The following is a 15,399-nucleotide window of genomic DNA, read 5'->3' on the forward strand; positions in this document are numbered from 1 at the left end:
AGCTATTTTGAAGCTGTTATGGCTTATCATGTAAATATATAGGTTAAGTAGAGCCACAAGGCTGTAAGGGCTGGATACACAAAAGAAGTTAGATGCCTAAGTCCTAGTTTCAGGATGCATCACTGCAATGCATCAAATGCCACTGAACCTTCTGGGTGCCTAAACTCACTGGGCGCGTAAGCTTTCAGGGTAAAAGTTCCCTAGCTGCCTCTGGGCATGCACACTGCTGCCTCATTCTAGGTGTCCAGACGTCAATCTCTTGCTAAAACTCCAGAGCAGCTGATGAACCCGGAGTAAGCTAGGCGTTCAGCCACTTAAATCATGCCCAGGGCCTGATCCTGCAGGTGCGCTCAGAAGCTGCCTACCAGATCAACTCCCATTCAAAATCAAGCTGGAGGTGCCGACCTTATAACTTTTAGTCCACTGATTAGAGTACTCCCCTGGGATGGGAAACCCAAGTTCAAGTCCCCCTCTTTGCCACAGGGAGAGAAAGGATGTTTCCCACTTCTTGAGAGAGTACTTGAACCACTGAACTATGGTTCACTCGCTCAAGCTCTCCTGTTGAAGCTGTTCTACTGTGGAAATTAAAGACAGGTTGGAGCAGGGGGACTGGCTCCAGTATCTCACACCTCCCAGATGGGTGCCCTAACCCCTGGACTACAGAGTCACTCACACACTCTGTTTCTGGCCCAGTCACTCTTTAATTTTTTATTCACTGTGGCGTAGCATCAATGGGACAGACTGACAGAGCCCCACATCGGAATATCCCATAGTTCAGTGGTTCGACCACTTTTTTGAGAGCTTGGAGATCCCCTGTTAAAGTCCTCCTCACCGTCTGGCATAGACAGGGGAATTAAGCCTGGGTCTCTCACATCCCAAGTAACAACTTGCTAAAAGCTATAAGGAGGGCACCACCATTCCCTCCTCTTCTTGCTAAAATGGCATGGGCACCTAACTCCAGGAGAGGGTTCACAGCAGAGATTCACAAGCAAAAACAGGCACTTTCCTACAGCATGGATGTAGTCACTTACATATGTGAGAGGTGTGGTGCTTAGCACTCAGGCTTTGTGAATTGCAGTGATTTTCTAGGCACCTAAATTTTAGGCATTATGATGCTAAGCTAGGGCGACCAGACAGCAAGTGTGAAAAAAATCAGGACGGGGTGGGGGGTAATAGGAGCCTATAGAAGAAAAAGAACCCAAAATTGGGACTCTCCCTATAAAATCGGGACATATGGTCACTCTATGCTAAGCATCACATCTAACTTTTTTGTGTCCAGCCCTCAGTGTATACATTGTCCTTCAATGCAAGGGCTAGTGACCATTTGCTGTCTGTATGAATGAAGTGGAGGCTTTGGGAAAAGTTTGTGGTGTGTCACAAGATCGCTCAAGCTCATTGCTCCTTTTGAATAGAAAGCAGCACTGCAGAGCTATCACCCACCCCATTACCATCCATTATAGATATTTGTATTAGGGCTGTCAAGTGATTAAAAAAATTAACAATAATAGAATACCATTTATTTAAATATTTTTGGATGTTTTCTACATGTTGTGTTATCTGTCCATTTCAAACCCTTCATTTTAGGGACTTCGAATGCCAACTAGCACCAAAATTCTTTATCAAGTGTATTATCTCAGACTGAAATACTGTAAAGCTACACTATACAAGTTGGCACACTGTTTATACCTGTGTAGATTAAAATGGTCTTTTCATTAATGGTTATTTAGTTCTACTGACTTGTAATTAGAGCTGATCATTTTTCAAGTATCTCCAACTCCCATGTCAAATTAATCTTTTAAAGTTTTGAAGAACTAAACTAAAGTTATAAAGTAAATACCATCACTGATGGTGGAGCAATAAAACATAATACAAAGGCAGTCATAGGAAGAAGGCAGTACATTATGCCATGTATCAAGGGCAGAATTTGCCTCATACTACCCACTTTCTAGTTTGGATTGAGTATACGTACTTTACTGCACACCACCATCTTTAGAGATATCTTCATATTCAAGTATCTGTGTCTGTCTGTGTACAACACATTGTTTTCAATACAGTTTCCACCCGCTCTAACAGGACCATCATTAATCATTTCCAATGAACTAACCACTGGGATATTCAGTTTCTCAAGGAAAAACAAAAATACATTATTCAATGCGATCTCCTTTTAAACCAGGTCCAGATTACAAGGAGCTAGATGTTCATCTTCGGAGGATGGAGTCTGGATTTGGCTTCAGAATCCTTGGAGGAGATGAACCTGGACAACCTGTAAGTAGTTTCTTCATGGCTTTCTATTTTATAGTTTCAGTATCTTTGTAAGTGTCAGAAAAATATCACTTTGTACAGTGGTCATTAAGGAATGGAATTTTATAACTCCAAGTAAAAAGACTTTTTCCTGTTCATCCATTGAAAAAGACAGGTCTCTCAAATTGTCAGCATCTCCACTTAAAATATGTCATTGTGAATCATTTTGTATTAAGTTAGGAAGAGTGCACTCTCCAATCTTTTTTAGAGAACTGACTGCTATTTGGCCCTTTTAATTATTGACTTACAGAGAACTATTGGCTTCCCTGGAAGATCAAGTACTGAGTTTAACCAGTAGATTTGCATCAAATTTTGTATGAGCATGTGTGAATGAATACCATGCTGTACTAAAGTAAGTCAATGTAGATACAAACTGTACACATATGGAATGTGTGGGATTAGAGAGTACTGCTAATTACTTCATTCATCTTTGGGAACACATGCACTACAGATGAAATCTGGACACTGAAGCCAATGGGAGTTTTACCATTGACTTAATTGAGTCATGACTTCACTCATGTTTAAATCATGATTTGAGGACTTCAGTAACTCAGACAGAGGTTATGGGTCTCTTATAGGCATGCATCGGTGAAGTTCTGTGGCCTGTGATATGAAGGCAGGCAGACTGGATGATCACAGTGGTCCTTTCTATAAAATAAATCCACTGTAGATTAAGTGCATTAATTATCTACTAGAAAACATCACAGTATCTCATATAGTGAAAAAACACTGAAGAGAATATTAAAATATGTACCGTGGACACAGAATTGCTGCCTACATGATAAATTGCCATTATCTCATTCCTTTGACCACTTCACTTGCTCCCTGTGCACTAATCCACTTCCACCTCGATTTTTTCTAAACTCAGAATTTCTGAGCAGCTTCAAATAGATGCCTTTTCTAAATAAAAACAATAAAAAATATAAACCACCTAGAGAACAGTTTCCTTTTTTCTACCCCAATATGGAATTTCCCCCAAAATGTTACCTGGTCTAAGGCCCAGGCCATTTCATTCTGCACCAGTGACAGGTTTAAGAACCAATAACTTGTGATGCATCAGGCATGGATATGGGAGATTTATGCCACACATCCCCACCTTTCCAAAGGGGCATCCAGCATGTGCTTCTAGCCTTGCAAGGCCTCAAAACCTTAAATAATGACATAATTATTGGGCTCATTGGCTTTACAGGTTGAGGAATCACAGACTCATAGGACTGGAAGGGACCTCAAGAGGTCTACTAGTCCAGTCCCTTGCACTCAATACACAAAACAGAACACACATACAATTTTAAAAATTCTCTAAAACCTTTTAATATCCTTTTTTGTAAAATGTGTGGCATATATTCAATATGTGATTAGGTGGTGGGGCATATGATTTATTTTTAATGGAACTTATTTGGAGTGACCTGCATGACTCAGTCATAACTTTTTGCCACTCAAGACTGATGTAGCCAGCCCAAACCTATATAGATAAAACGATATACCATAACCAACTATTTATTCTAATTGCTTACATACAACAGTGACATCCTTTTTAGAAAAATCCAAATATAGTTTGATAGATTTACATGTCATTTATTCAAATCCATACAAAATAAAATGATAGCCATTAAAATGTTAACACTTGTCTTGTGGTGGTATCTAAGAAACCAAAATTATTTACTATATTTCAAATAAGAAATAAATGTATTATCACATTTACCACTATGGAGCAAGTATTGATAAGAACATAACAATGGCCATACTGGGTCAGACCAATGATCCATCTAGCCCATTATCCTGTTTTCCAATAGTGCCTGCTGCCAGATACTTCAGAGGGAATGAACAGAATAGGGCAGTTAATGAGTGATCCATCCCCTGTCATCCAGTTCCAGCTTCTGGCAGTCAGAGACTTAGGGTATGTCTACACTACGAAATTAGGTCGAATTTATAGAAGCCAGTTTTATAGATATCGGTTTTATACAGTCGATTGTGTGTGTCCCCACATAAAATGCTCTAAGTGCATGAAGTTGGCGGACCGCATCCACAGTACCGAGGCTAGCGTCGACTTCCAGAGTGTTGCACTGTGGGTAGCTATCCCACAGTTCCCGCAGTCTCCGCTGCCCATTGGAATTCTGGGTTGAGATCCCAATGCCTGATGATGCAAAACAGTGTCGCGGGGGGTTCTGGGTACATGTCGTCAGGCCCCTCCCCCTCCGCCAGAGCAACGGCAGACAATCGATTTGCGCCTTTTTACCTGGGTTACCTGTGCAGACAACATACCACAGCAAGCATGGAGTCCGCTCAGCTCAGCTCAGCCCACCGTCACCATATGTCATCTGGGTGCCGGCAGATGTGGTACTGCATTGCTACACAGCAGCAGTTAATTGCCTTTTGGCAGTAGATGGTGTATTACGACTGGTATCCGTCATCGTCGTATTCCAGTTCAGTCAGAGGCACCTGGGCAGACATGCTTTGTTTCCTGGAGACTCAGTCCTGCCAGCAGTCCTATTGAACCGTCTTGACGATGATGGCTAGCAGTCGTAGTTCAGTATCTTCTGCCAAGCACCCAGAAGATGCCGAAGGCTATCAGTCATGCTGCACCGTCTGCTGCCAGCTTAAGATGTAAAAAATAGATGTATTCATTTGCTTCCCCCTCCCTCCATGAAATCAACGGCCTGCTAAACCCAGGGTTTTGAGTTCAATCTTTGGGGGGGGCCATTCTGTGTGACAGTTGTTTGCGTTTCTCCCTGATGCACAGCCACCTTTGTTGATTTTAATACCCTGTACCTGTACGCCATGTCATCAGTCGCCCCTCCCTCCCTCCGTCCGTTTCGTGCCTTTTTTCAGACCAGACGCCATAGCACTGGGATCATGGAGCCCGTTCAGATCACCGTGGCAATTATGAGCACTATGAACACCATGCACATTGTCCTGGAGTATATGCAGAGCCAGGACATGCCAAAGCAAAACCAGGACCAGACGAGGAGGCGATTGCAGCGCGGCGACGAGAGTGATGAGGAAATTGACATGGACATAGACCTCTCACAAAGTATGGGCCCCAGCAATGTACAAATCATGGTGTTACTGGGGCAGGTTCATGGCGTGGAACGCCGATTCTGGGCCCGGGAAACAAACACAGACTGGTGGGACCGCATCGTGTTGCAGGTGTGGGATGATTCCCAGTGGCTGTGAAACTTTTGCATGCGTAAGGGCACTTTCATGGAACTTTGTGACTTGCTTTTCCCTGCCCTGAAGTGCCAGAATACCAGGATGAGAGCAGCCCTCACAGTTGAGAAGCGAGTGGCGATAGCCCTGTGGAAGCTTGCAACACCAGACAGCTACTGGTCAGTCGGGAATCAATTTGGAGTGGGCAAATCTACTGTGGGAGCTGCTGTGATCCAAGTTGCCAGGGCAATCAAAGACCTGGTGATATCAAGGGTAGTGACTCTGGGAAACCTGCAGGTCATAGTGGATGGCTTTGCTGCAATGGGATTCCCAAACTATGGTGGGGCGATAGACGGAACCCATATCCCTATCTTGGCACCGGAGCACCAAGCCACAGAGTACATAAACCGCAAGGGGTACTTTTCAATGCTGCTGCAAGCCCTGGTGGATAACAAGGGGCATTTCACCAACATCAACGTGGGATGGCCGGGAAAGGTACATGATGCTCGCGTCTTCAGGCACTCTGGTCTGTTTCGAAAGCTGGAGGAAGGGACTTTCTTCCCAGACCAGAAAATAACCGTTGGGGATGTTGAAATGCCTATCATTATCCTTGGGGACCCAGCCTACCCCTTAATGCCATGGCTCATGAAGCCATACACAGGCAACCTGGGCAGTAGTCAGGAATTGTTCAACTATAGGCTGAGCAAGTGCCGAATGGTGGTGGAATGTGCATTTGGACGTTTAAAAGCGCACTGGCGCAGCTTACTGACTCGGATAGACCTCAGCGAAACCAATATCCCCATTGTTATTGCTGCTTGCTGTGCGCTCCACAATATCTGTGAAAGTAAGGGGGAGACATTTATGGCGGGGTGGGAGGTTGAGGCAAATCGCCTGGCTGCTGATTATGCGCAGCCAGACACCAGGGCGGTTAGAAGAGTAAAGCAGGGCGCAGTGCACATCAGAGAAGCTTTGAAAACCAGTTTTGTGACTGGCCAGGCTACGGTGTGAAACTTCTGTTTGTTTCTCCTTGATGAACCCTCCACCCCCCTCCCGTCTCCGCCCCCCTTGGTTCACTCTACTTCCCTGTAAACCAACCACCCCACTCTCCCCTCCCCCCTTCGAGCACCGCTTGCAGAGGAAATTAAGTCATTGTTACTTCTCATTTATGCATTCTTTATTAATTCGTCACACAACTAGGGGGATAATTGCCAAGGTAGCCCGGGATGGGTGGGGGAGGAGGGAAGGAAAAGGACACACTGCAGTTTAAAACTTTAAAACTTTAACACTTACTGAAGGCCAGCCTTCCGATGCTCGGGCAATCATCTGGGGTGGAGTGACTGGGTGGCCGGAGGCCCCCCCACCGTGTTCTTGGGCGTCTGGGTGAGGAGGCAATGGGACTTGGGGAGGAGGGCTGTTGGTTACACAGGGGCTGTAGTGGCGGTCTCTGCTCCTGCTGCCTTTCCTGCAGCTCAACCATATGCTGGAGCATATCAGTTTGATGCTCCAGCAGCCAGAGCATCGACTCTTGCCTTCTGTCTGCAAGCTGACGCCACCTATCATCTTCAGCCCGCCACTTGCTCTATTCAGCCTGCCACCTCTCCTCTCGTTCAAATTGTGCTTTTTTGCACTCTGACATTGACTGCCTCTATGCATTCTGCTGTGCTCTTTCAGCGTTGGAGGACATCTGGAGCTCCATGAACATATCATCCTGAGTCCGCCGTTTTCTCCTTCTAATCTTCGCTAGCCTCTGCGAAGGAGAAACATTTGCAGCTGGTGGAGGAGAAGGGAGAGGTGGTTAAAAAAGACACATTTTAGAGAACAATGGGTACACTCTTTCACGTTAAATTTTGCTGTTCACATTACACAGCACATGTGCTTTCGTTACAAGGTCGCATTTTTCCTCTTATATTGAAGGCCTGCCAGTTTGGTGTGTGAGATCACTCACGCAGTGCCAGGCAACAGAATTCGGCTTGCAGGCAGCCATGGTAAGCCACAGTCTTTTGGCTTTTTTAACCTTCATAACATGTGGGAATGGTTTCAAACAGCAGTGCCCTCATTTCCCATATCAAGGACCCATTGGGTTGGCCATTTAAAATGGGTTTGCAATGTAAAAGGAGGGGCTGGGGTTTCCAGGTTAACATGCAGCACAAACCCAACTAACCCCCCACCCCCCCCCCACACACACAATTCTCTGGGATGATCGCTTCACCCCTCCCCCCCACCACGTGGCTAACAGCGGGGAACATTTCTGTTCAGCCGAGCAGGAACGGGCACCTCTGAATGCCCCCTTAATAAAATCACCCCATTTCAACCAGGTGACCATGAATGATATCACTCTCCTGAGGATAACAAAGAGAGATAAGGAATGGATGTTGTCTGCATACCAGCAAACACCGGGACCATACACTGCCATGCTTTGTTATGCAATGATCCCAGACTACGTGCTACTGGCCTGGTGTGGTAAAGTGTCCTACCATGGCAGACGGGATAAGGCAACCCTCCCCAGAAACCTTTTGCAAAGGCTTTGGGAGTACATGAAGGAGAGCTTTCTGGAGATGTCCCTGGAGGATTTCAGCTCCATCCCGATACACGTTAACAGACTTTTCCAGTAGCTGTACTGGCCGCGATTGCCAGGGCAAATTAATCATTAATCATTAAACACGCTTGCTTTTAAATCATTTGTAATATTTACAAAGGTACACTCACCAGAGGTCCCTTGTGTGCCCTCAGGGTCTGGGAGCACGCCTTGGGTGAGTTCGGGGGTTACTGGTTCCAGGTCCAGGGTGATAAACATATCCTGGCTATTGGGAAAACCAGTTTCTCCGCTTCCTTGCTGTGAGCTATCTTCATTGTCTTCATCATCATCATCATCTTCCGCGTACCCCGAACCCACTTCCCTGTTGCGTGTTTCTCCATTGACAGAGTCAAAGCACACGGTTGGGGTAGTGGTGGCTGCACCCCCTAGAACGGCATGCAGCTCCGCGTAGAAGCGGCATGTTTGTGGCTCTGCCCCAGACCTTCCGTTTGCCTCTCTGGCTTTGTGGTAGGCTTGCCTTAGCTCCTTAATTTTCACGCGGCACTGCTGTGCATCCCCGTTATGGCCTCTGTCCTTCATGGCCTTTGAGACCTTTTCTAATATTTTGCCATTTCGTTTACTGCTACGGAGTTCAGCTAGCACTGATTCGTCTCCCCATATGGCGAGCAGATCCCGTACCTCCCGTTCTGTCCAGGCTGGAGCTCTTTTGCGATCCTGGGACTCCATCATGGTTACCTGTGCTGATGAGCTCTGCGTGGTCACCTGTGCTCTCCACGCTGGGCAAACAGGAAATGAAATTCAAAAGTTTGCAAGGCTTTTCCTATCTACCTGGTCAGTGCATCTGAGTTGAGAGTGCGGTCCAGAGCGGTCACCATGAAGCACTGTGGGATAGCTCCCGGAGGCCAATAACGTCGAATTCCGTCCACACTACCCCAAATCCGACCCGCAAAGGCCGATTTTAGCGCTAATCCCCTCGTCGGAGGTGGAGTAAAGAAACTGGTTTAAAGGGCCCTTTAAGTCGAAAGAAAGGGCTTCGTCATGTGGACGTGTCCAGGCTTAATTCGATTTAATGCTGCTAAAGTCGACCTAAACTTGTAGTGTAGACCAGGCCTTAGGGACATCCAGAGCATGGGGTAGTGTCCCTGACCATCTTGATTAATAGCCATTGATGGACCGATCCTCCAGGAACTTATCTAATTCTTTTTTGAATCCAGTTATAGTTTGGGCCTTCACAACATCCCCTGGCAACAAGTTTCACAGGGTGACTGCACTTTGTGTGAAGAAATGAAATATTGATAAATGTGAGAAATATTGACATTTTAAGGGTGCCTTCTGTTTACTGAAATATATGCATCATATTCTAAAAGCAATACATCATATACTGATAAACACAGAGACCATATTTTGGTATAAATACATTGGGGAGAAATTTTCAAAAAGCACCCTAGTGAATTGAAAGCCTAGATTCCATTTTCAAAAGCAATTTAGGAGCCTAAGTCTCATTGAAAGTCATTAGGACTTAGTCTTCTCAATGCCAAAATTATTTTTGAAACAAGGCTTAGGAGCTTTTAAAATTTTTATCTATTACCTAGAGAAAGTGTCATCACTCAAACAACACTCAAAATCCATGCTGTCTAGGATGTTTGTCTTCTGTTTTCATCATACAAACTCAGCATTTGTGAAGAACCGTTTCTGCATAATTTGCATTCATAATAAAACATATTTCAAATCTAATTTTTCTCTCCTTTGCTGTTCCCTTCTCCCCCATTCACAGCTCAACTGCACCCACCCATGTCTCTCACCTCTAAACAAGGAGAGGCACAGCTTATGTTTGTCCTGCAAACCCCCTCACTTCCCATGAAGCAAGCAGTGAGATACTTTGAAATGTTTTTTTTTTTCAGCTTTCCTGCTGTGCGCTCAGGTAACATAGAACAAAACGAAAGCTTTAATTGCCTTTTGTCTTTGTGGTTTTGTTTCTAAAAAGGCGTATTGGATTCCTCAGCATAAGGAATTACGTTTCTGTAAAAAGCAAATTCCACATAAAGTTTTAAAAAGTGATGAGGCAAACAGTTCAGTAGGACCGTAACAGAGTTTGCTTCAGGGTGTATAATCCATTTGACACTAATATTTTGAAAGAACAGATAGGATTGGAGTACTCCACTTTGCTTGCTCATGAGCACAAAGACCCTTTAAAGTAGTGAGGAGGAGTTACATTTAGACACCTCTGCTAGATACCACTAGGTGTGGCTACACCAACTCCAGTCAGTGTCAACTCCAGTCAACTCCCAAATGTCAGTATCCAAGATCATACCCCTATATGCATCTACCACATCTACCAGTGACTAGTGAGGAGTTTAAGATATGCTTCTACTGCCAATGAACTGTAACAGTTACACACTCCAGACACACATACCCCAAATTGTGCCTAACTTACTCTGGTGAACCATCGATGAATGTGGCCAGATATTCTGAAATTGGCACCGCACTCAGAACCCTGCTGAAGGCACTAAGATATTTAGTACTGTTCCAGATAGGGAAAATATTTTGGATCATTCATACAACTTGAACTCAGCATCATGAACCCATCAGTGAAGTGGATAATACTAAGCACTTTCCCTCTCCTGCTTCACTTTACGTCTATTATTTAATTAAACTGTACAAGGAACCTATGAAGTCGCCATTTACAGATGGGGAAAATGAGAGAGAAGTGAAATGATGTGCCAAAAAAAAATAATCACAGCAGGACTTAGTGGCAAAGCAGGAGTTAGGAGTTGCTGGCTCCTAATTTCATTCTCAGACCACTAGGTCAAAATACTGTTAATCTCAACAGGTCAACATTTGGGAGATTGTTTTAAAGTAAATTTTATTACTGTCAAGCAATAGCTGAAATTAATGGTTTTCTCCGATAAATTTGTCAGACTGCCCCTGCAGACATTCCAGTCAGTCTAATTCTGAAAGAATGACACAAATGTCATTAAATGCTTGATATTTTTCAGTTTGTTTTCTGTTTGCAGAGTTTATGACTATTAAGGAAATTAAGTAGTCGTGAGGTGAGAGACACTAGATAAAACACACAAACCAAAGAGAAGGAATAAATTATTGATTTTCAACATAGCAAAAAGTTAATAGTGGGTCATCTCCAGGTTCTAAACTAGGATCCACGTTATTGCATATGGCTCCCATTATGTCAGAATGTGACTTTTTTTAAGCAACCAAGCCCAGCATTCACTGCACGCAGGTGAAGCAGCGTTGATGTCAACAGCTGTAATGGCTGCCATCTTGGCTGACACACCAGGGTCTGAACTAGGGATTTCTATAGCTAAAAGCCTGAGTTGCTACAGCTTGAGCTAAAGACCCTTCCCCACTCCCCGTAGCTGTGGTGAGTAAAAGAATCATATCCTTCTGTGGATCATTCGTGGCAGAGGACTGTACACTGAGCGGTGGGTTACATGGGCACAGTGAATTGCAGGATTGGAGCTTAAATGTATTAATGAGCTGAAAGGGAGTGAACAAAGAGTAGCAAAATTTTCAGAAGAGACAACATTATTTAGCATAGTCAAGCTAGAAAAGACTGTTAGGAGCATGAGAGGAACTTTAAAAAGCTAGGTGGGCCACTGGAATGGCAGATGAAATACCACATTGACAAAAGCAAGGTAATGCACACTGGAAGAAAGCATTTTCAGTACTTCTAATTCTAAACTAATGGTGGGATCATTGTGGACAGCTCAGCGAAAACCTCTGCTTACTGTGCAGCTGCCGTCAAGATACTGTTCAGTGCTTTATCTGCATAGAATCAGATTTAAAGCAAACGAAATATATTCAGTATACAAACCAAGGAGCAAGTTTTCCCCCATAAAAATCTGCCACACTACAGTAAGTTCATACACATTTCTGTTTTAGATAACTAGCTACAAATCCTTATGTGGTAGAGACACAAAATCAAAATGTTTTGAGAATACTTTGTGCGAATCTATCTCCGTGCAGCCTGGAGTTGCTTTTTGTTGTCCAGTAAAAGAGCATAAATGTATATTTTATACCTGGGTTTTGCACAAAGTAGTATCCAAAGCTTTTGAGGTATATTCTTTCAGCCTTTTGAAGCACAGAATGGAGTATTTCAAAAGAAAATCTCCGGTAACTCTGCTTGGCACTACTTAAAGGGTATCTAAGAACATCAGGAAGAAGGAGAAAGCTGTGGCTTCCCCCCCTCCCCCTTACATTTTGGAAGCAAAAGATTGTACCAGGGGAAGGCCAGAGAGAGAGAGGACAATTCTGCAAAGTTCCCCACATGAAGTTTCCTCTGAAAGCTCTTCCATTAGGTTTGCAGAGGTTTGCTTCCAGGCCCCTTCAGACCTCTGTGTACCCATCAGAGGCCAAGACCACCCATATAGACACATATATCCTATGCCTCTGCACCATCTTCTGCCCCTTGCAGCTGTTCTTCATGTTTACAAGTTCCCTTGCTGGCTTCTCTCCCTTATTACCTAAAGAGGGCACTGCTCAAGAGTTAATACAGCCTCAGGCTGTGTTAATTCTTAAGCAGATACCTCACATGACAACTTTTCCATCTGAACCCATCATTCTTTGTTTACCAAAAACCTACACGAAAGAAAGGAAAATCAGGAAATAACTTTGTGAATAATTTAAACATACAAATCTTTTCAGGGAATTCAGGTTTTGTTTGATTTAACCTTGATTTTTATCCCAGATATGTCATGGAAAAAAATATATGTCTGGAAAAATTCATTAGAAACCTTTAATGTTCCTTTTTACTGGGTTTATCTGTCTAAAACAAGTTGATTTTAAATGTACATTTGAGCATGTCCTCCATCTAAAAACTCCATCTGCACAGAAAAAATTGACATTTGTCCTCTTCTTCTCTTTTTGCCAATCAGTTACTCCTTAACTGTTTTTTATCAGCAGAAATGCCTGATACAGCAACTTTCTTACCAAAGGATCCCAAAGTAGTTTGCTAACTAGGGATCATTTCAACTCACTACTGAAATTCAGGTAAACACCTTTGAGATTAAATATATCAAACTATTTTATAGAACACAGCAGTCAGGGAACATAGGTGGACAGAATATGGATTCACAGATTAGATGGCCCAAAGCAACCATTATGTTCATCTAGTCCAGTGGTCCCCAACCTTTCAGTGTGGCGGGCGCCGGACGACTACCTGCCGAAGAGCGCGGCCGCCGGACAAGCAGCCGCCGAAATGCTGCCGAGAAGCAGTGTCATCAAGAAGCATCGCCGCCAAAATGCTGCCGAGAAGCGCCAACGCCACGAAGCGTCACCGCCAAGAAGCAGCTTCATGAAGAGGCGTCGCCGCCGAAATGCCTCCGAGAAGCAGCGGCATTTCGGCAGCAACGCTTCTTGATGTTGCCGCTTCTTGGTGTTATTTCAGTGGCTGTTTGACTGGCGGCCGCACTCCTAGGTGGCAGGGCGCTCCCTTGTCAGTAGGCGGGTGCACATAGATGCCCCAGCGGGCGCCATGGCGCCCACGGGCACCACATTGGGGACCACTGATCTAGTCTGACTTCCTGCACAACTCAGATCATAGAACTTCACCCAGTAATTCCTGCATCAAACCCAATAGCTTGTTGTCAAACTAGAGTAGCTCTCTTAGGCCTTGTTTACGCTACTGCGGTAAATCAATCTAAGTTACGCTACTTCAGTTATGTGACTGAAGTTGACGTAGCTAGATCCACTTACCGCAGCGTCTAAACTGCACTGTGTCAACAGGAGATGCTCTCCCGCTGACTTCCCTTACTCTTCTTGGGGAGGTGGAGTACAGGAGTCGACAGGAGAGCGCTCTGCCATCGACTTAGCGGGTCTTCACCAGACCTGCTAAATCAACACCACTGTATCGATCACAGCAATGCCAATATAGCCGTAAGTATAGACAAGCCCTTAGACATACAATCTTGATTTAAAGATTTAAAGTGTAGTTGGCCAATGTTGCAGTAATGCTAGAATTCTCAGGTTTATCACCCCATCTCTTGTGGAAAACAGAATGGCATCTTTAAATGATCCTGAGTGATCAGGGTTTCGGTTCTCATTTAAAGAGCAGTAGCACAGTGCCACCCAATGCCTTGTGGGAGCATTAATTAAATTTTAACTGAAAGTGAAAAAATGCTATCCAGTGAACCACCCGCAATACCCTGAATATATTTAACATTCCCATTTGTTTCACTATCTAGATTCTGATTGGAGCAGTAATTGCAATGGGCTCTGCAGACAGAGATGGTCGTCTACATCCTGGTGATGAGTTGGTGTATGTAGATGGGATCCCAGTGGCTGGCAAAACCCACCGATATGTGATTGATCTCATGCATAATGCAGCCCGAAATGGGCAAGTGAATCTTACTGTGAGAAGAAAGGTGCTATCTATAGGTATGTTAATAAAAAAGGGAAATGTGGAAAAACTAACCAAGGGCTGTCAATAAAGCGGGCGGTAATTTAGGTAATGCTTTTTTTAAAAAGAAAAAGTTTGAACAAAAACTAACTTTATTATTTTTTTATTATTTAAAGAATTAAGACTTGGAAAACATTTGTCCTTCAACATTCCCTGGCAGTGTTTGTGAGGCAAACATTGCAGTGTTGTGCCTGTTTCCTAGAGAACCAGGAAGTAACAGTGACAATCCTGCTGTAATGATCATGAGTGACTCTGTGTTTGTTCCATACTGTGTTCTCCTGTATTGTCCCTACTTGTGCCATTTTAGGACAAAGGGTGCCCGTATTGCTCATCTGAGTGATCTCATTGAAGTCATTGGTGTGAGTAAAGCAAGCAGGAAAAGGCTTGCAGATTATAAGCTCTTTAGAGCAGGAATTCCTTCTGTTGCTTTGACATGTTCTGAGCCCAGTCCTGCTGCCATTGAAGTTAATGGGAGTTTTGCCACTGACTTCAAAGGAAGCCATCTCAAGTCTTTTAGTGCTATATAAATAATGACTAGAAACAGGGCAATCTGGTTTCCCTTTCCAAGCAGAAAGTGCAGAAGATAAACGAACAGAATGAATAGTGTAAAGCAAATTAGAGAGAAAAGATGGGTGAGGTAATACCTTTTATGTGACCAACTTCTGTTGGTGAGAGAGATGAGTTTTCGAGATACACAGAGCTCGTCTTCAGGTCTAGGAAAGGTACTAATGGCTGGTCTACACTGGGGGGGGGGATCGATCTAAGATACGCAACTTCAGCTACGAGAATAGCGTAGCTGAAATCGACGTATCTTAGATCGATTTACCTCGTGTCCTCACGGCGCAGGATTGACGGTTGCGGCTCCCCCGTCGACTCCGCTTCCGCCTCTCGCTCTGGTGGAGTTCCGGAGTCGATGGGGAGCGCATTCGGGGATTGATTTATCACGTCTAGACAAGACATGATAAATCAATCCCCGATAGATCGATTACTACCCGCCGGA

The 15,399-nt window shown here is 44.2% G+C and overlaps 1 protein-coding gene across 9 annotated transcripts in view; it reads left to right on the forward strand.

Annotated features, from left to right (window-relative positions):
- Positions 1-15,399, forward strand: part of MAGI2 (membrane associated guanylate kinase, WW and PDZ domain containing 2) — a 1,106,753-nt gene that overhangs the window by 1,015,138 nt on the left and 76,216 nt on the right. For all 9 annotated transcript variants that reach the window (XM_065555069.1, XM_042859399.2, XM_065554827.1 and 6 more), the window contains 2 exons: positions 2,174-2,265; positions 14,185-14,377. In XM_065555069.1, coding sequence (XP_065411141.1) covers positions 2,174-2,265; positions 14,185-14,377 — 285 coding nt within the window. The remainder of the gene's footprint in view (positions 1-2,173; positions 2,266-14,184; positions 14,378-15,399) is intronic.

This window comes from Chrysemys picta, chromosome 1 (assembly GCF_011386835.1).
Source record: "Chrysemys picta bellii isolate R12L10 chromosome 1, ASM1138683v2, whole genome shotgun sequence".
Taxonomy (NCBI): domain Eukaryota; kingdom Metazoa; phylum Chordata; order Testudines; family Emydidae; genus Chrysemys; species Chrysemys picta.